The sequence below is a fragment of the Numenius arquata genome, chromosome 1 (assembly GCF_964106895.1).
Source record: "Numenius arquata chromosome 1, bNumArq3.hap1.1, whole genome shotgun sequence".
Lineage (NCBI taxonomy): Eukaryota > Metazoa > Chordata > Aves > Charadriiformes > Scolopacidae > Numenius > Numenius arquata.
The window spans coordinates 94,682,513-94,701,882 of NC_133576.1; the positions used below are offsets into that span (position 1 = coordinate 94,682,513).

General features: G+C 42.5%; 1 protein-coding gene across 1 annotated transcript in view; it reads left to right on the plus strand.

Annotated features, from left to right (window-relative positions):
- The first annotated feature begins 10,316 nt into the window (after window positions 1–10,316).
- Window positions 10,317–19,370, plus strand: part of MYCBP2 (MYC binding protein 2) — a 197,842-nt gene continuing 188,788 nt past the window's right edge. The window contains exon 1 of the mRNA XM_074168975.1: window positions 10,317–10,609. Within this exon, the coding sequence (XP_074025076.1) occupies window positions 10,317–10,609 (293 nt within the window). The remainder of the gene's footprint in view (window positions 10,610–19,370) is intronic.

The following is a 19,370-nucleotide window of genomic DNA, read 5'->3' on the forward strand; positions in this document are numbered from 1 at the left end:
ACTGATCATGTTACTTGTGTGCTTTCATAATTACTCTTTACCTTAACACTCTTAATGACATTTTAAATGCTTATTAAAACATCCATTAGAATTAAGCATGTGTTCCATTCATGTTCAGAGTAACATTTCAGTTGCTGATTATGGCTGTTTCTTGAACAATCCACTTAATTTTTGCAATATCTACAGCTCTGGTCCAAAGAGGATTTTAATATGTTCTAAGAAGATACATGGTTTGTTTAGGGCATCGTCTAAATTTCTTCAATGTGGTTTTTGGTTCTGCCAAATACAGAAGCTCTGTTCAAATGCAGAATGGTGTTTAGGTCTGCTTCTATATGCTCTTCTTCTTGCAAAGGTGTTTCTGTCTGTATTTTTTACTCTTGGTGTATGAATTTCACTTAATCCCTGCATGTATCTTTGTAGTTTGCTGGCTCAATCTGCTGTGATATCACTTCATTTACTTGTCACAGCTTGTAATCTAAAATATAGATGTGCTTGGGTAACTGAAGTCCACGCTTTCCCAAAGTCTGATGGAGAATCTTGACAGTTTTCTTCTGTTTCTTGGTTTCTGATTCACATTACAATCTGGTCCCAAATTAGAGATTTCATGGTCTTCCCAAAACACGTCTGACTGAACTGTCATTTCCTTAATAAAGCCTTCAAAAAATTCTCCCTTGGGTTTCTCATATGAATCTAGTAACTTTCAAAAGCAGCTTTCCTTAAAACGTGACACTTTTCAAATAGATTACCCTGTTCTTCCTCACGAGCAATTTAAGTTGAATGCTTCAGATCATACAATTTTACATCAAAACCAACAAAAAAGTCCAGGTATTCCTTTGATCCTTGGGGGTTTGCATATTTTTTTGTTTGGGTTGGGTAATTTTACTGGTTTTTTCATATTGTTTTATTAGTGTGATACCTATATGACAGTGAATGGAACTAGATTCTTATTTGAATCTCTGCTGTTGTAATAACTTCTAAGACAATTTTAGTTAGATCAGGTTCCCAAACTACTGTCTTATCATCCCTCTCCCCTTTTAAAAATTTTTCCCTCCCCTGTTACAGTACACATCCTTCATATTCTTTTGTTTCGTTCTTTTCTTGTATCACCATAGGGAACTTTTTTGGAATGAACTGATGAGATAAAGGTTTGACAGGTTTTTGGAGGTGAGAAGGGGGAGGTGGTTTCTTTGTTTGCTCATCTGTTGTTCTAAACTCCTGTGGGATTAGAAGGAGAGAAAGACATCTTGGTCTGTTAACTCTGCCTCTGCAAATGATTTCATTAGTCATACTACAACATGCTGAAGTATGGCGTGCCTAGAATTAGTTCAGTGTAGACGTTCCTTCACTGGGGACCTATTAGCCTAGTGATTATAGTATTTTTCCAAATATGAAATACTGAAGGACACTGAAATTCACTCTGATTCAAAGTCTTAGTTTTAACCAAGAGCTTATATTTCTTATATATCTTCAAATAGGTCAATAAAGAGGCTATGGAGGTTTAGTTTGGTTGGGTTTTTTAATCTCCTGCCCTCAGGCGTGGCTATACATTTAAATAGGCGATGAAAAAATAGAACAAATTGAGCACAAAATCAGAGGGGAAAAAACCCGAACAAACATGAAGATAACCTTTCACTTAAGGTGACCAACTAAGAACAATTTCCTGGGAAGTGGGGTATAGGATGCAGATGATCCGTTTTCAAGTTCATCCATAGGGAGCACAAGCATTAAACTAATCTTGCGAGGCTGTACCAGTTTGGGTTTTTTTTATGCTGCTACAAACGACTGGATAACAAGACATTATTTTTGAGTTGAGAATGTAATTCCACGCTTCCCCCCACCCTGCCTATAGAGCTGAGAGAACTTTAAAAATCACCCCCATGTAATGTGAGTGGACTTTTATTCTTGCATAGCTTCTAAACTACAGAGCCACACAGCTCTGCTTTGTGTGTGTGTGCATGCACGTGATGGAGGGAAGTAAATGAAAGATCCTATCGATTTCACTCAGTACTTGGTCCCTTGATTGGATCTACTGATAAGTTGCACGGGTCAATTTAGCTGTATTACCTAGGACTGACTTCCCAATGGAGAGGAATTTTTCTTCAGTGGGCCTAAGCTGGTAGTAAAGAGAGAGGAAGCACTTTCCCAGCGTGGGCTTTAAAGTTAATGTGTTATGAAATGTGACAGTCTTATCGGAGACTGTGCCCTCTTTGCTTTGTAAAAAGGATAGCAAAGATGATGAATAAGGAACGGTGGAGTTATCCTCCATGTCAGAGGCAAAGAAACAGAAGAAAACTCTGACTCAAGAAAACAAATACGCAAGAAAGTAGCATGTTGCTGAGCACTCAGATGACTAGCTTTGAATGCAACTCTTGCAGAGGGAAGGTGACTTTGCAGAGGCTTTCCTGGCATCCTTTGAGAGCTCATGTACCACACTGGCTATTTGAAAACCCATGGGTTTTCTCCCCTAATTTTCCAACTAAAGGAAGAAATCCTGATAATATATCTACAGCAGATGCTATATGTTATAAACAGTTTATGGATCCTACACCTGTAGATGTCAAATTTACACTAAACTGTAAGATCTGAGATTTCAGAGTCTCCAGAAGTTATACCTCTATATAAATCGCGCAAGCTTTAAGAGAAAGTTAATAAAATGAAAGAAGATAAAACATACAACAGCAATAAGACTTGGATTAATTTATAGAAGATGGTGATCTGAAGGAAACTCTTCAAAACCGTTTTAAGCACAGTATCTGATTCTTCTAAATGGAGGTGAGAAAAGCCACTTGTAGCGTAAGAATTTGGGGGAGAAGAGAAGAGAATTACATGGACTACTAATTCTGAGTTAGTGGAAGGGGGAGAAAGGATAGAGGAAGCCAATTGGGTAAGATCCATTCCCTGTTTTATCAGGTTAGTCACAAGCCTCCAGAAAAAAGACCCAGTTCCCAATGTACTGTAGCAGAACTGGCAAAATCCATGCATGGAAAGTGGTGGAGATGGAGAATATCTCACGAATAATGGCCAAGTAGGCTTTGTCCAAATGTTTTGAAAGATATTAAAATCTCAGTAGAATAATAAATTGTGGGTTGCATGCTTGCCTCTTGGTTTAGCTGTTTACTCTATGCTCCTAGAAATATCAGGCACGGTACTTGAACTTCCCATTTCAACTGGTCCCAAGAACCTTTTGGCTGCCCTACTGATACATATTGGTAAGAAAATAATCTGTCAAGTGACTACTGTAGTAGTTCTTAGTAACGATAAGTCTGCAGGGCAAAATAATAAATAAATCCTGCAGGGAATAATGTGGCTAGTGCAGCAACAGGTATATGCGCAGACCTCAGAGTTCAGCAAATGCAATGTGGTGATTCCTGCGGAGAAAGTCTCTCGTATTTGAACTTATGGCTGAGAAAGTTCACTGAGCTATTAATTTAACTGAACTCTGGGACTCTGAATTTTAAAAACAACACAAAGCTTGAAAAGACTTAATTTAATTTACAGCTGCTCAAGAAAACGGCTTTAAGTAACTTGCTTAAGACAGTTTTCTAAACATATGTTACTAACAGTTACTAAAAATATGTCCACGGGTAACTGTGTGGGTTTCTAAGCAGTTGCACTACTTTTTTTCTTTTTTCTTTTTTTTTTTTTTTTCTGTTATCACATCTTCAGTTTCCTAGCTAGACTTTCAAAGCTTTCACTGACAACAAATTTGTCTTAAATATATCTCTGGCATCCTGCTCTGAGTCTGGAATTTGAATTTAAAATTGACCTGTTTTGTCCATTTAAGAAGTCTCAATAATGTGATTTCAGGCTTGTTAAAAACACAGTAGAAACGAAAAAAAAAAAAATCTCATCCCGTTTTTCTTTTTGGGATACACGGGATTATTGCTCACAGATCAGCATGTTTGAACTGCTAGGAGTTTTTTTTCTGCCAAGCCAATTTAGTTTCCAATAGAGTTGAGGTGTTCCATGCCTTGTAAAGGACGCAGGATTTATAGTTCTCATGTATGTTGCATCATTTCTGGCAGAAGACTGGTCTTGATGACTCAAGTGGATTTTTCCAGTCCTGTGTTTCTATGGTAGGACTTCTCAACAGGATTGCATCCTAGAATGTATTTTATTTCTTCATCCTATATGACAATCCAATAAACATTATTCCATATGTTATCTTGGAGAGGACATGAGGTTTCCAAGTTTCAGTCCAGTTCCAGTCCAAGGTCCGGTTTCAAAGCTTACTGGCATATGTAGATTTGAATGTCAAATCACATTATACCTTCCTTCTAACCTAGGTAATATTTTTGAAGAAATAATATCTTATAAAACGTTGCTAATATGTCATCTTTGTGAGTTTATAATATTTTTTTTTCTTTGAAATTTTTTCCACTTCATTCACACACTACAGTGCTGTTGGTTAAAATGTTCTGGGTATCTTTTAGTCCTCTTCAGGGTAATTGCAGATGATGCCTTGGTAATATTTCTTCAACTGTGTTTGTCTTTGCGTAATGCATAGTGGGTTTAGACAAATATATGTAGGAAAAGTCTGAATTTCTACATAAGGGGAAATCTGGTGGAACACTGTTAAATAATCAATAGCTACAATCTTGAAAGGAAAAAGTTACTTATGAATACCACCTTTATTTGAACGTATGCTTGTTTTCATTTATTCTAATGTCAGTCGCATCCCCATGGCAGAAATAAGATGTTGGGGTTTTCTTTGTTGATCTCCCTACTGTAACTAAAAAGTCATGATCTTAACTTGAAGAGCTGATACATATGGCTTAACAGTACAAAATGCCAGAGCTGTAAGCTTTTACTTTTTGTACTTTGAGTTTTTACTTTTTTACTTTTTACTTTGAGTTTGGCTAAGGTAGAATTAAAGTCTAAACATTGACAAAATAGGAAGTATAAAAACAAAAGCAGGTAAAGGAATGCACAGAGGGACCTTTGAGTTAGCAAGCTCTCTGTAATTTGTGACAGCTGGCATAAAAAAATAAAGTGGGGTGGAGGGTTTTTGTTTGCTTTTCCTTTAGTGTGTCTCTACAATTAAAATTGGGAAAACTTGATTGGCAAAAACATGACAAAGCAAATAAATTTGGAGAGGTGAACTTGTTTTTTTTTTTTTTTTAGATTTTATGAATATGTGAGCTTTGTTTTCTTTCATTTGTGCTGTATATAGAAACTAAACATGAGTAAGCATAAGTTGGTGTCACTATTTTACATGAAAAACAATTGGATAGGGAGGAACAAGCATCTCCATTGTAGGAATGGAGAAGAAGGCCTTGTCTCTAATATGGCGGTAGTATAGTGCTTGTCCTTTATTTTTTTTATTGTTAAAGAACTCTTTATAATTGAAAAGTACAGGACAAGAATTATGTTGTCAAGTTTTGCAGATTGTGGTGGTTTTCTGGGTGTTTTGCCCTCCCAATAATATTAAAGTCTCAAAATAAATACTGACAATGTAAAATAAAGATGTATGTACATTACGGAGTAAATATAGACTTCAGCTTTGTTGGAACTATGTAATGAAGAATGATGTCTTTAACTAATCACATTAACTGCTTCACAATACACCTGGACAGTGACAGAAGCTTAGTGACCAAGCGATTATTTTTTTCCCCCATTATTACTGGTTTAAGTCCTATTTGTGGAGAAATGTTAAGAACTAGTTGCTTCAGGTGAACAAATAACTCTAACATCACCTGCTTGTAGTAAATTGCAAGTTTTATCATAGAAGTACTGAATTCTGTGGTTTATAACTCCCTGGCTGCAATATGACATGTAAACTCTTATCTTTTTGAAGTTATCTGATTCCAGACTCCCTGCTTGCTTGTGAAGAAATTACTATATTGGTTTGTATCATATTTTGAAAGCTTAAAAAACCCTAAGGCTTAGAAATGTAATTCAAAAGTGTAAGGGTGAGCTTATGAAATCACGGAACCTTCCCCCTTTATGTGCAGTCATACAGGGTACTGGAACTTCCAAATTACCTGGCAGAAATTCTTGTTCCGCTGTGGGTTTTTTTTTTTTTGGTGGTGTTTTTTTGTTGTTGTTTTTTTTTTTTGTGGTTGGACTCTCTGATCTCAAAGGTCCCTTCCAACCAAGAAGATTCTGTGATTCTGTGAAACTGCTATTTGTACAATGCCAATCCATGTGAGCAGTGACAGTGAACAAGACAGACTGCCAGATTCTGACTCTGGATGACTTCTGAACAATTTGTTCTGCTCAAACTTATTTACAAAGGTGCCAAGTGAACGAACGCAACTGCTGAAAACCCCACCTTAAAGCAAAAGGGAGAGGCTGACTGGCAACGCGCTTCATTCTGTAACAGCAAGCAGATGACAGCAAGCAGGGAAAGAGTTGAGTATTGTCAGAAGTAAGACACGTTCTGGCTGCAAAGCCCTTAGTAGTAGCTTTCAGTTGGCTGAGTTTGTTGTGATGGTATAATAAATCCATCTTTCAAACATGCACTGCTAGATCAAAAACTCTGCAGCTACATAAAGCAAATGGCTAATCTGGTGCAAAAAGAGACTCCAACCGAAAAACAAAACAAAACCAACCACATACAACCAAAAAACCCCAATCTGAACCTCCCATAATTTCATACTAACTACAGAAGTATAGTCAATATCAGACCTAGCATAAGGCTGGTCCAGATGAAATGTGTACTCCTGAGTGTTCTTAGGTGGCACAGTACTGGGATTATTCTTCAGAATCAGTCTTGGTGAAAGAATACGAAATAAGAGTACCACACGTCTTAAAAAAGGAAAAAGAGGCTTCCTCTGAGGACCAAACGAGAAGTGAAGATACAGCCGTGAATAAGGACTGAACATTCAGCTCCCAATTTATGCCATTAACAGCCTCACAAGTTGGAGACTTTGTATTTCAAGTGAAGAGAAAGAGCTTGGGAGTGGACTATAAGAAGGTTTGGAGTTACTCCTTCTTGGCAACCCCTAATTACATTGTCAAACGCTATTGCTCATCACAAGGTGAAGCTCATGGAAGGTGGACCCTGCTTTGTGGACACTTAGCAAGATCCTCTCCAAAAGCAAAAAGACTTGGGATAAAAAGAGATGGGGGGGTGGGGGTGGTGGTAGCAGTTGCAACTTGCAAAGAACAGTGCTCACCACACTGTGTGTGGCTCTGTGCAACACAAGCCCAGGCAAATTCCAGAGTTCAGAGCAATATGCAAGAATTGCAATAAATTGCATCACTTTCACAAAAGTTTGCCAGCACTTAGCTTTTATGGCACACGCATTAAGATGGCTACAACAGCATTAGTACAGAATAATAATTTTGAGATGTGACAGACTGTATCATGCCAGAAGATAGCCCATTTGTCAGGCAGTGTGTGTTTGGTGATGGAAAAGTGACTATTTGGATATAAAGTAGCAGCTTACAACCAAGAACACAAAAATGAGCTAAGAGGTGGATTTTTATGTTGTTTTCTTTTCCCAGTTCTTGCTTGTAGGAATAATTTTAGGTAATCCCTAAAAGAGGAGCTCAACAGACTTATTACTCGGATTCTCAGAGGGGATATAATTTGGAGGTGCTTATCACCCTAAGACATGGCGCTTGGTTTTTTTGTGGCTCTTTTTATGACTGCTGGTTTATTCTTTTCTTTTTCTTTTCCATTATGTAGTTAGTATTTCAAATACTTCTTGGATGGCCTCTGGTCATTCAGACGCATTCAGAAAGTAGCTTTTTCTTCAGTGATGGCCCTAATCTGGCTGTCTTTCTGCTACCTGGACAGCTACCTCCGAGAAAACCTGTATGATTTTATTGGGTTTGACACCCCCAGCTCTCTGTTTAAAGACAAAAAACAATAATAATAAAAAACCCTTGAAATTTGGCTTGAACGCTTAAGCATTGGTGGGCAATGTACAAGCTTAAGATGGATGACAGTTGCGTAGTTCTCTTGTATTTGCTGTTACGCAAAAAGAAATTGTTCACAAAAATATTTATTTGCACTCAGAATCGGTAGAATTCCAAGGTTTATTTAGGCCCTCATTTGGAAGGGAGAAGGAAAAAGAAGAAAACATGACAGCATGCACGTTCATTGGATGACACAGTTTTCTGCAGACTCCATTCCAAACTGCATTTGGTATGCAGAATTCTTTTTTTTTATTAGTAACATGTACTCTGGTTTGTACACCTGAAGTTTTCAGCTGTGTAAAGCAGTAGAAAGTGCAGCAAAACTGCAGGGCTACAATTCTATCTGATAAAAAGCAACTATGTAAGAAAGTAATCTGGGAGGAAGGAGGTAATACAACAAGATATACTGTAAGAGTGTCTACTGCCATGACTCTAAAAGAAGGCAAGATATCCTGGAACCAGCAAAAGTGATTTAAGGAAATCTTGGCCTAATGTGGCAATAGGACTTAATGAACTCCGCATTAAATAAGAAAGAGAGGGTACTTATTGCTCCTTGAAAAGATCCTGTCTGGTGTTACAGAGCACAAGGCATGGGACGTTGGTACACCATGGCTCAGCTGCTGCAGTTGATCATGCCAGACTTCTTGCACCCAAGCCATATGCTGATGCTCTGGCAGAGGGCCTCATGGCGACGCAGCGAGGCTGCAATGGCTGTCCCCACTCAAACCGGGAGTTTCCTCATCTTGTGCAACTACAGTTGGACACCTATCATACCATGCTTAGAGTCAGAAGAGACCTTAAAGATCATCAAGTTCCAACCCCCCCTGCCATGGGCAGGGACACCTCCACTAGACCAGGTTGCTCAAAGCCCCATCCAGCCTGGCCTTGAACACTTCCAGGGATGGGGCATCCACAGCTTCCCTGGGCAACCTGTTCCAGTGTCTCATCACCCCCACAGTAAAGAACTGCTTCCTGATATCTAATCTAAATCTCCCCTCTTTCAGTTTAAAACTGTAACTCCTTTTCCTGTCTCTACACTTCCTGATAAAGAGTCCCTCCCCATCTTTCCTTTAGGTCCTCTTTAGGTACTGGAAGGCTGCTACAAGGTCCCTCTGGTGCCTTCTCTTCTCCAGGCTGAACAACCCCAGCTCTCTCAGCCGATCTTCATAGGAGAGGTGCTCCATCCCTCTGATCATCTTCATGGTCCTCCGCTGGACCCGTTCCAACAGGTCCATGTCCCTCTTATGTTGAGGGCTCCAGAGCTGGATGCAGTACTCCAGGTGAGGTCTCACCAGAGCAGAGTAGAGGGGCAGAATCACCTCCTGCGACCTGCTGGCCACAGTGCTTTTGATGCAGCCCAGGATGCGGTTGGTTTTCTGGGCTGCCAGCACCTATTGCCGGCTGATGTTGAGCTTCTTGTCCATGAGCACTCCCAAGTCCCTGTCCTCAGGGCTGCTCTCATTCCATTCTCCGCCCAACCTGTATTTGTGCCTGGGATTGCTGTGACCCTGGTGCAGGACCTTGCACTTGGCCTGGCTGAACTTCATGATGTTTGTATGGGCCCAACTCTCAAGCCTGTCCAGGTCACTCTGGACGGCATCCCTTCCCTCCAGCGTGTCGACCGCCACCACACAGCTCTGTGTCCTCGGCAAACCTGCAGTGACACCCCCCCCCCCCCGTCCATATCGCCAACAAAGATGTTAAATGGTACCGGTCCCAGTACCAACCCCTGCGGAACGCCACTTGTCACCTAAATGAAGTATGACAGACAGACAGACAGACAGACAGACAGACATCCTCAGCGGGGTGTAAGCGAGGACCTACAGGCCCCCTGAAGCCCGACCCCAGGCGGGCCCCGACGCCGGGTTTCTGCGCGGGTACCTGCGGGCGCAGCAGGTGCGAGCCCCCCTCGGCCCCGGATTTCCCGGGGGGGAGGGGGAAGGGGCGGGGCGGCGCATGCGCCCGGCGGCTCCGGCTGGCGGCGGGAGGGAGGCGGGGTCGGGGCGGCTGCGCGGAGAGAGGGCGGTGGCGCCGCCGCCGTCGCTGAGGAGAAACTCCGGAGGGGAAGCGGCGGCCGCCGGCCCCCGCCCCTGTAGCGGGAAAAGGGGAGCGAAGCGGCCGGGCCACCCCCTTACCCCGCCCCGCCCCGTCCCGGAGCCTACACGGTCCTGCCCAGAGCGCGGCGGCCGGTGCTGCGCCCCGCGGCGGAGGGCGAGGGGCGGGCGGGCGGGCAGCCGGGGGGCCCCGAGCCGCAGCTTGAGGGGAGGAGAGGGGTGCTCCCGCACCCCCCAGCCCCGGCCCGGGTGGATGAGCGGCCTCCGGGAAGGCGGCGGCGGCTTTTGCGGCCTCTCCATGGCTGGGCCCCGGCGCTGAAGGCAGCGGGAGCCGCCTGTGTCCGCGTCGCGCCGGGAGGCAGCGCAGCCACCAGGGGGCGGGCGGGGAGGGGGATGAGCGCCGCAGCCGCCGCCTCCTCTGCAGGAGCCGCCGCCGTCGCCGCCTGCACCGGGGCCGAGGGCGGCTTCTTCTTCTTTTCTAGCGGCTCTGGTCCGGCAGGGCCCATGGGGCCCGAAGAGGGCTCAGCCGGCGGGCTGGGGGGCTTGCCCGGCGCCCTGGCGCCGCCGTCGCTGGGCTGCCGGAGCCGCTACCAGCTGCTGCTCTCTGGGAAGGCCCTGGCCGACAGATACCGGAAGATTTACACGGCGGCGCTGAGCGACCGGGAGCTGGGGAGCCACCCGGGCAGGTAACACGCACTGAGCCTCCCTAGCGGGACAGACGGCTAGCCCCGGCGGCCGCCGCCACCCCTCCTATCGCCGGCTGGGAGCGGCCCTTCCCCCGGCGGCTCCCCTTCTCCCCCCCCCCCCCCCGGGCCCCGTGTGGTGCACCTTCCTCCCGGCGGCACGCCTCCCCTCCCCCGGCCGCCGCCCTCCTCCTCATCCTCGCCCCCTTGTCGGGCCGCCCGGTTTAACCCCCGCCACCTCTGCCGTGTGGCCCCCCCCCCCGGGGGCCGGAGGGGCCGGTGATGTAACCCGGCGGCCGCCCAGGTGCCGCCCGGGCCCTGCCGCTAAAGCTTGGCCGGCGTTACCGTGCAGATGGCGCTGCCACCTCCCCTTCCTGGGGGGCTGGTGGGGGGGAGTTACCTGTCCCCGCTCCCCTCCCCCAGCGCCGAGGCCGGGGGGCTCCGGCACGCCCTTGCGGCGGAGGGTAAAGCCTCCCGCTCCGCCCGGCCTGCCCAGGGCGGGGGATGGAGGGTTTCCACGCGGTGTCCATGTTTGAGATCTCGGGCGGACTTGGCTCCAGCCGGGGCCTGTGGTGCCGCCGAAACGGGGAGAGACCCCCCCGCTGTCTCGACCGGGGCACCCGCGGATCCCGTTGTCGGGGTCGTTCGAGCGAGCGAGGCCCCGGTGCTTTACCGCCTCGTCGGAGCAGCCTTTTAGCTGCCCTGCCTTATTTTTTTTTTTTCCTCCGCCTTCGGTAATCGCCTTGGCGGCGGCCTGGGTGTCTGGAGGGGGGGCTGCGTCCTAGGCAGGGCTTTCCAGGGGGAGCCGGGAGGGGTGCGTGTGTTCCTTAGCCCCCAGCCCCGGAGGGAGGATGGTGCCCCTCGGGGCTGCCTTTGCCGAGGCGGGTCCTGCCCAGCCGGCTCTCGGCCTCGGCAGGGTGCCTGTTGCTCCCGCCGCTTGTCGCCCGGGGGTGCCTCGCCGCCCTCCCGAGCCCGGGTGCCCGCAGGCCGGCTGACAGATGGGGCGGGGGGCTGCCATGAGGGGCGGCGGGTGTCGGGCATTAACCCCCATCCCGGCACCGTCGGTCCCTCCCGGGACGGCGGAGGCGAGGGGCGGGGTGGGCGGCCGGAGCCCCCGCTGTGAGGGGGGTGAGGGGCGGGTTCCCCCCGTGGTCCCCGGGCGCTCCCCATTGTTTCCCTCCCGAGGTGGCTGAGGATGCGGAATGACGCGAAAGCGGCACCTCTCCTGTGTTTCTTAGCTTCTGCTGGCCTTAAGCTGTGGTGTGGGTGGCCCGGTCGGGAGGAGAGCTTCGAGTCACCCTTGTTTTAAGTTGGTAAACGGTTGTAAAGTGCTAAGGTGGTTGGCTGCTTCGGTTTGGGTGGCTTTTTTTTTTTTTTTCAGTCTGACTGGAGCAGTAGGGCTTATTTCTCTCCACAGAAAGGCTGCGTCTGGGAGTGGCATTAACGTAAGAAACTAAGAGAATAACATAACTTTCCCAATTTGCTTACGGGAATTGTGGACTGTTAGAGTTGGCATTTGACATCTTTGCAATTACGGAGCTGTTTTCATATGGCAAGGAACCTCTAGTGCCTTTTTTTCCCCCGCGTAGACCTGTGAGAGTTTTCTTACCCCGTATATTCCTTAATTCAATGCTCATGCTTTTTCCTTTAAATTTTCTCTACCTGCTTTTGAGCTTTGTATCATTTAATCCTTGGACTTCAAGTGCTAAGTGTACGGGAACCTACTAAATGTAGGGAAATCAGCAGTGCAGTTGCTCCATGGTGTTCAGATACTTGTCTGTATTTTGCCTTAGTTTATCTGTATATTTTAGAGCTGTAGTTTTGAACTGGTTGTGTCCTCCCATGTTTTTTTGGTTTTAGGATAATTCAACTGGTCTCTCTTTTGTTTACTATTGTGGAAAATATTAGCTTTAGGTGGGTGCAAATGTTAATGTTTCTTCTGACATTTTAAAAATTATTACTTTTAATTCCAAGATACCGCAGATTGCATTCTTTTGGGTTCTATTTCTTATTGGCAGATTCTTATGAGAATGCCAGTTAAAAGAAACGGTGACAATTTGCAGTTACTGTATGTCTTTATTCTTGAAGGCTAGATTTAGTCAGATATCTTGGCTGGATGGTGTCATTTTAGAGCAAATCAAAGAAGCCAGTACAGAAGAAACAGGTTATATTAGGCTATTGGCAAGTAAATGACAGCAAGTTAATACTGCTAAACAGCCAATGTGTATAGTAGGATTTTTGAGAGGAGGAATATTTAATAATCAGGTAGTTGCCTGCTATCTCTTTGTACTCACTTGCAACATCTCGTGTATCAGACTGATGGCAACCAAGGCACTGCTCATAATCTCCATCTTTTATCCATGCTAGTGTCAAAATATTCCAATTTAAGGTTTGAGAACCTCAACCACCTGGTAGTCTTAAACAAAAATGATCAAAAATGCTTTTTTACAAAAAAAGTAACAATCCCAAACATTTTCTAATGAGATACTTTAAAGTAATTTGTGACTGCATCTAGTTGCTAAGGTAGATAACAGTGCCAGATAAATTAATTGGAGCTTAAGATAATATAGCTTAAAACAAGTGTTTTAACTTGATTTTTATTTATGTGGAAAATTTGAAGTCTTTTAATCTCTCAGTAGGAGTGTTTGTGACGAGAAAGGTATCTTGAAGTAGCTTAAAAAACCCCAAACAAACTGACTTATGAACATTAATAAAATTCTTCCTGAAGACTAATTTGAAGAACGATAGTGCAACCTGCTTGCAATATGTCAGTCTAGAATTTTTGCTTGAACTCTGTACGCTGCAGTTCACGTGGTGTGACCAACCCCTGCCCCAGTGAGTGCTTTTATTCCAAACCTGACTTAAATGTTTATGCAGAACTAGAAAGCAGTATGAAAATGCTTGCGTGTAGACAAAGAAATTAAACATTGTGGAGATTATCTGGAGGGCACAAGTAAGATTAATTTCGTGTTTGCGAGGTGCTTGTGCTGGTTTGTCATCTGAAAGTGATGAACATCACGTGTTGAGTAGGATGCGGTAATTGGCTTTGAAACAGAACTAGCAGTGCTGTGCATTTCCTCGTGTGATACTGGCTGCGGTGTCATGAACACTTCGGTCTCCGGAGGAGAAGGTTCTGTCGCTGTGCTTGTTCCCCCTGCCACGTTGACATAATTATTTATATAGCCTCTTGTGGTAACAGATTAGAGACTCGCTCCGGGTTAAAATTAACTTGGCAAAAATGGGTTGTTGTAATCCAGACTAATTCCCCGATCTGGCTCACCTTGTGATTGTGCTTGTGACAGCATGAGGTGAAGGGTTGCACAAAGATCTATGTACAGAGAGGCAGGAGCAGAGAAACTGCTGGTTTTGTCACTAGTGCCAGCCTAATACTTTTTTCTGTTTCCTTTCGTAAAATTATCTAATCCTGCAATTTAACGTATAACCGTCTCTGCTCACATAACAACGTTAAGAATCTGTTACAGTACTACAAGCAGTGGGAAATCTACTTGTCAAATCAAGATTGGTTTGGAAGATAAATCTACTCTGTGCTTAATTTGTAGTCTCTGCTTTGTCGTGACTGAAATTGACTGGTAATGGCATAATGGCTAGTGTATCCATGAAACCCTGTAAAACACTAGTAGGAAGCATGAGCCTTTTCAGAGGGCAAGTAAAAACTTCAGGTTGTTGGAGCATTATCTCATGTGTTAGGTTCTGAGTGGGTGAAACTGGAATTCTGCTCTCTGTTACTGAAGCAATGTAAGTTGTTAACTGCTTTCAGTCCTGAAGCTTTGTATTTACAAAGGTAGTTTAAAAGTGTTTCTGATTTTCACATTTTTGCTGTTTTCTTTCAGTCCTCACATCCACTTTCTCACACTGTCTTCAAATATACAGGTTTTCTGTTGTGTAACTTAATCCTAACACACATCCCTACCCAGCTGAATTGCTGCGATTATCTCTTGTGCATCTCAGGGTTCTCCCTAAACTGTTAGTCCCCCTCTTTTTTTTTTTTTTTTAACCTAGGTATGTACTACCAGAAGTATCAGTTAGGCTCAGTGTGTTCTTTGAGACTTTTTGTCAGATGTGGATAGATACACAAATTTGCAATGGCTTTAGTGTGACCTGTTTTGTAATGAAGATGTTCACTACATCATTTTGACTAACTAGAAACGTTAATAATACAATGATGGTAAACTCTAAAATGGCAGTAATTTCATACTCCTGTCAAAGTGTTTTTCATCTGTTTTGCAGTTTATCAAGTGATCTTTTCCAGAAAGTTCATCATATCTTTTTTTGTGTGTGTGTGTGTCTGTAGGACATCAACTCAAGCAACTGTAAAAGTAACATAGTGAAGATCCAAGAATCATTTCTGAATAAGTTCTTCTTTGGTTCCATTTACACCTTAAATTACTTGTGAGGACTGTGTCTGGATTTCTGTAGTAACATGAGGTATCGGAGATGCAACAGTATTTATTGAATAATATTCAATATTGAAAGTTTCTTAAGCTCCTTTCTTAAAGGGAGACATCCTGCTGAGCTTGTAAGGTGCTTAATTTGTTTGCTGCATAAAGTTCCATAGAAACATTCTATCAATTAGTTTAAAAACATTAACCATTTGAAAATACAAAAGCTTTTTGGGGGTAACTTGTTTTGTTCATTATTTTGTTGGTAAAGTTGCTTCTTTTAACTTGGATCCTTCAGAGGAGAAATTTTTTATTGTGGGGACGAAAACCCCAAACAAGTCTGATGTTGTGAAAATCAAGGAACGTTTCAGTGATGACTGGAATGCAAGATTCTGCTATTAACCAGAAATCAAATGGCTGTGTTTTCCATCTATTTTGGTTGAAGAAGAGGCAGCCAACTTTCTTTCATTTTATGGGGATTCTTTCTACTGGATGATAAAAGAAATTTTTGGAAATAGGCCAGCTCATCCACACTCGTAAATTATACATTCTCTGGTGACCTTGATCATGAGGTTAGTCTTTAGTCTTTCCAAAGTTGACACAAAGTCTTCCCTTATGCCCCTTCTTATGCCCAGTAATGCGATGCTTGTTTGGCCCTGGGATGTTTTAAGTATATATTTTTCAAAATTTCTTGGAGAAACACTACTGAAACACTTTACCTTTGCACTGCCAAGTTATTCAAGAATTTTTAGAAACCGTGTTTAGTAAATTTAGATATGTGAAATTTGTGTTAATTTGATGGTTGGTACACCAGAATGCGTTAATTTCTTCTGATCTAAAGCCTTTACAAGAGCTGTGAGCTGCTTTTTGTTTGGAACTTGATGCTTTTTAAAAATGAAATTATAATTGCAGAAAGTTTGAAAGCATTCATTCGACTGAAAAAATAAAGGTTATACATAAAGTATATAAATGAACTGACAGTGGTGTTTCTTGTGAAGTATGCCTTCCGTACTACATTTTTCTGCTTAATCCTTTGAAAAGACTTGCTCTGTATGCCCCTTCCAACTGAAATCTCTTCTCTTCTCTTCTCTTCTCTTCTCTTCTCTTCTCTTCTCTTCTCTTCTCTTCTCTTCTCTTCTCTTCTCTTCTCTTCTCTTCTCTTCTCTTCTCTAAAAAAAGGGTTAAAATGGTTTAAGTCCTTACGTAAACGTAAAACTTTATTTAATTGGAAAATTGATGTGCTATTAAGTCTTGCATTAAGCTAACCCGTGCATTAGAAAAGCTGGTAACAGTTGCTGTCTGCTGTAGGGTTTTTAGCTGCAATATAGTAATGTTCTAATACTAGATTGTGCTATTTGTTAATAGGTATTGACTAGCAACTAAAACTGTGTATTTTTACTACTACACGGCAGTTCTTTTAAAAATACTGTAGTAGTTGCTTAATAACAGTGTTTGTGCAGTGTTAGTGTAGAAAACATAATGGAAGCTGGAAAGAAGCTAATAATAATAATATGTTGAGCAGTTTAGGATGTTTATTTTATGTGTGTATATATATAAAAGTAATGTATCGTAATTTATATGAAAGATTTGAGAACTTAACCTGGAATCCGTAAGAATATTCAGGTTTTGCGAGTTGATAGAAATGCATTTCCTATGGACAAACACAGAGGCTGAAAGAGCCCTAGGAGTTCAGTGACGCTAGAAGACACCTTTGTCTTTCGTAGTTGTGCGTCCTTCTGCTTCTTGATTTAGAAGGGGAAGTGTGTAGTTTGGAAAGGAGTTAGTGCATGTGATAGAATCCCATTGTGTGATATTTTTTCCTTTTTTTTTTTTTTGCCCCCCTCGTTTGTTTTGGATTACAAAATAACACTATGTGAAGCTCTTCAGTTAAAAGTTCAATTAATCAATTCAACTGGAATTGACCATAAGTTACAAAAAACTGTTAAGCTATTTTTTGTAGCTCTAAGAGTGTGCTTGTCTGAGAGTGTGTCAAGTAGCAGCAGCTACAGTGTGTGTACTGTTAAATAGTGACATTATGAATGTTCACCTGTGGAGATGATTGACATGTTCTCCACTTGATAATTCGTTGCTGCATCATTTATATTGGGTACCTAACTATTTAGCCATAATATTTCCAGCATTATTGGTTATGCCTTTTTAATGTTCATATGGTAATTGTCTCAGGAGTTGTCTTTTCGTAAGGTTAATAATAATGTCAGCAGGTTCTCACTTCCCTTTCAATTCCAGTTACCTGCTCTTGCGTTTAGGCGTTCTTGTAGATGCTTTTCGAATATAGGTAAGGCCTTGTGTCATATTCCTTTATTGCTAGATTAATTCTTGCTTATGTTTGGCAATCTTTTGGTGTTGTTGCCACCTTTAAGGATCTTGGCTGCTCAACTGTGTTCCAAAATACTATACTTAATGTGTTTTAAGCTTTTAAAATAACTTGTCCTTTCTGAACGTCAGCTTGGGGATTACTGATGAGAATATTTGTGGGCACATGGTTATAGGTTTTGGTATCTACACAGTGGCAAAGTTTTTAACAGTGGCAACATGTCTGGTTCAAGTATTATAATTTTAGTAATTAAATCCATATGAGGTCATTGCATGAATTTTGGGGGAGTATGTGAGGGTGTGTGTCCTGGGGATAATGAAGCCTCTTCCACTTTAAACCAGCAGATGTTACCTGAAAATTCTGCTGAAGTTAACAGAACTTTAGAATTTTCACGTGCAAACATAAGTAAATAAAACTCCTGAGTGGGACATGAGAGGCATCAGCATACTAGATTTGCAACAATTGTGGTTTATTCTGCATAATATTTTAACCAGTGACTGTTGGGGTTTTTTTCCTAATTTATTTCAAAATAGTTACAGCTGGAAATTTGAGGAATAATCAGAGTTATTTGTGCTTAACTGAAATTGGACTTTGCTCCCATTTTTTAAGGGGATGTGAGTTCTGTTGGCAATTTTCATATGAAGTCTGATTTCCTGTTCTTGGTAATCTTCAAATTTTCTAATCTCTGTGTCCCTGGGATTCTTACACGTACTGATTTGAAATTGTCTGTGTGTGTTCTATTTTTTTTTCCTTTTATGTTGGTTTGTGGTGTGGTTTTTTTGGGTGTTCTTTTTTTTTTTTGTTTTTAAACTGAGAGGAACTGCCAGTTAAAGTTTACCCTGGTATTGCATGCTGATGGTCTGTTAGATGGCAAATATAAGCAGTTAAAGTTAGCCTGGAGCTGGAGCAGTTTAAGAAGTTACCATTCCTCACTGCTAGCGGTGTTAACTGTAGTAAATGTGCTTCCTGCATACTTAACTTGATGTTGAATTTGTGTTCCTGCTATGTTAACCGTCAGTTGTGGGGGTTTGGTTTTGGTTTTCCTCCTATATTATCATCTTCCTCCTGGCCAGAGTGTTTCTTTAGTCAATTCTTTTCCTGACATGAGACGAGGTATGTTTCATCAAACCCATAATTTAAAGGCTATTTATGTCTTTACTGATACGTCCTATGTGCTTTCTATAATGCAGTCTTTGGTACTGAAGTACTTCATGCAAACTGTTTTCCACATCCTCTGTTTACTTTGGAAGCTTGATCCATTGCGGCATCTCTTAAATACATGGTTGCATTTTTGTCTTTCTTACCTTGCTTGCCATAAACACTGCTTCACACTAAGGTGCTGGTTGGAATACTAGTGTTGGAATTAGCTAAAGTTTTTATATTGTAAATATAGTTATTTCGCAGCTCATATTTCCCAGTGGTTTTCCCCAGCCAATTCCTACCATTGTGCCCCTCTAAAGGATGAATACTAGAAATTGGCACAGGAGAATGGGCTTCTTGTGCCATAAGTGGCTGCATTAAGGTATATGGTTTCTGTACACTTAGATTGTTTCGTATGTTAGGAAGCATATTAATATACTTAATAAGGTGGTTTTTTTAGTAAGTATTTCATAGTAAATAGCATGTTACAGCTCACTGCCTCCCTTCAGACTGATGAATGTGTTGATGGACTTAATTAGTTTTTATCGTTATAACTGAATGATACTTCTCTCTTTGCATCTAGTATATCTATGACTACTCTGGCCTGAGAATACTGTGAGGATTTTCCTTTTGTTATTCATTTAATAAATCTAGGTCTATACCAGTTGTACACCTTAGAAAAGAAACAAAAATTCAGCTTCCTTGACATAAAAACTGGAGCCATATCCTTAGATTAGTGCCATTCCTTATTTTCATTTTCTTCCCTTAACTTTCCTTGCTTGTGTTCCCAAGCATAATTGTCTAAGGTAGTGGTTTTTGAGCTGAGGTTTTTGAACTCTTGGAAAATACTTTATGGGTTCTCTGAAAGGGTGTTGTGGTTTAACCCCAG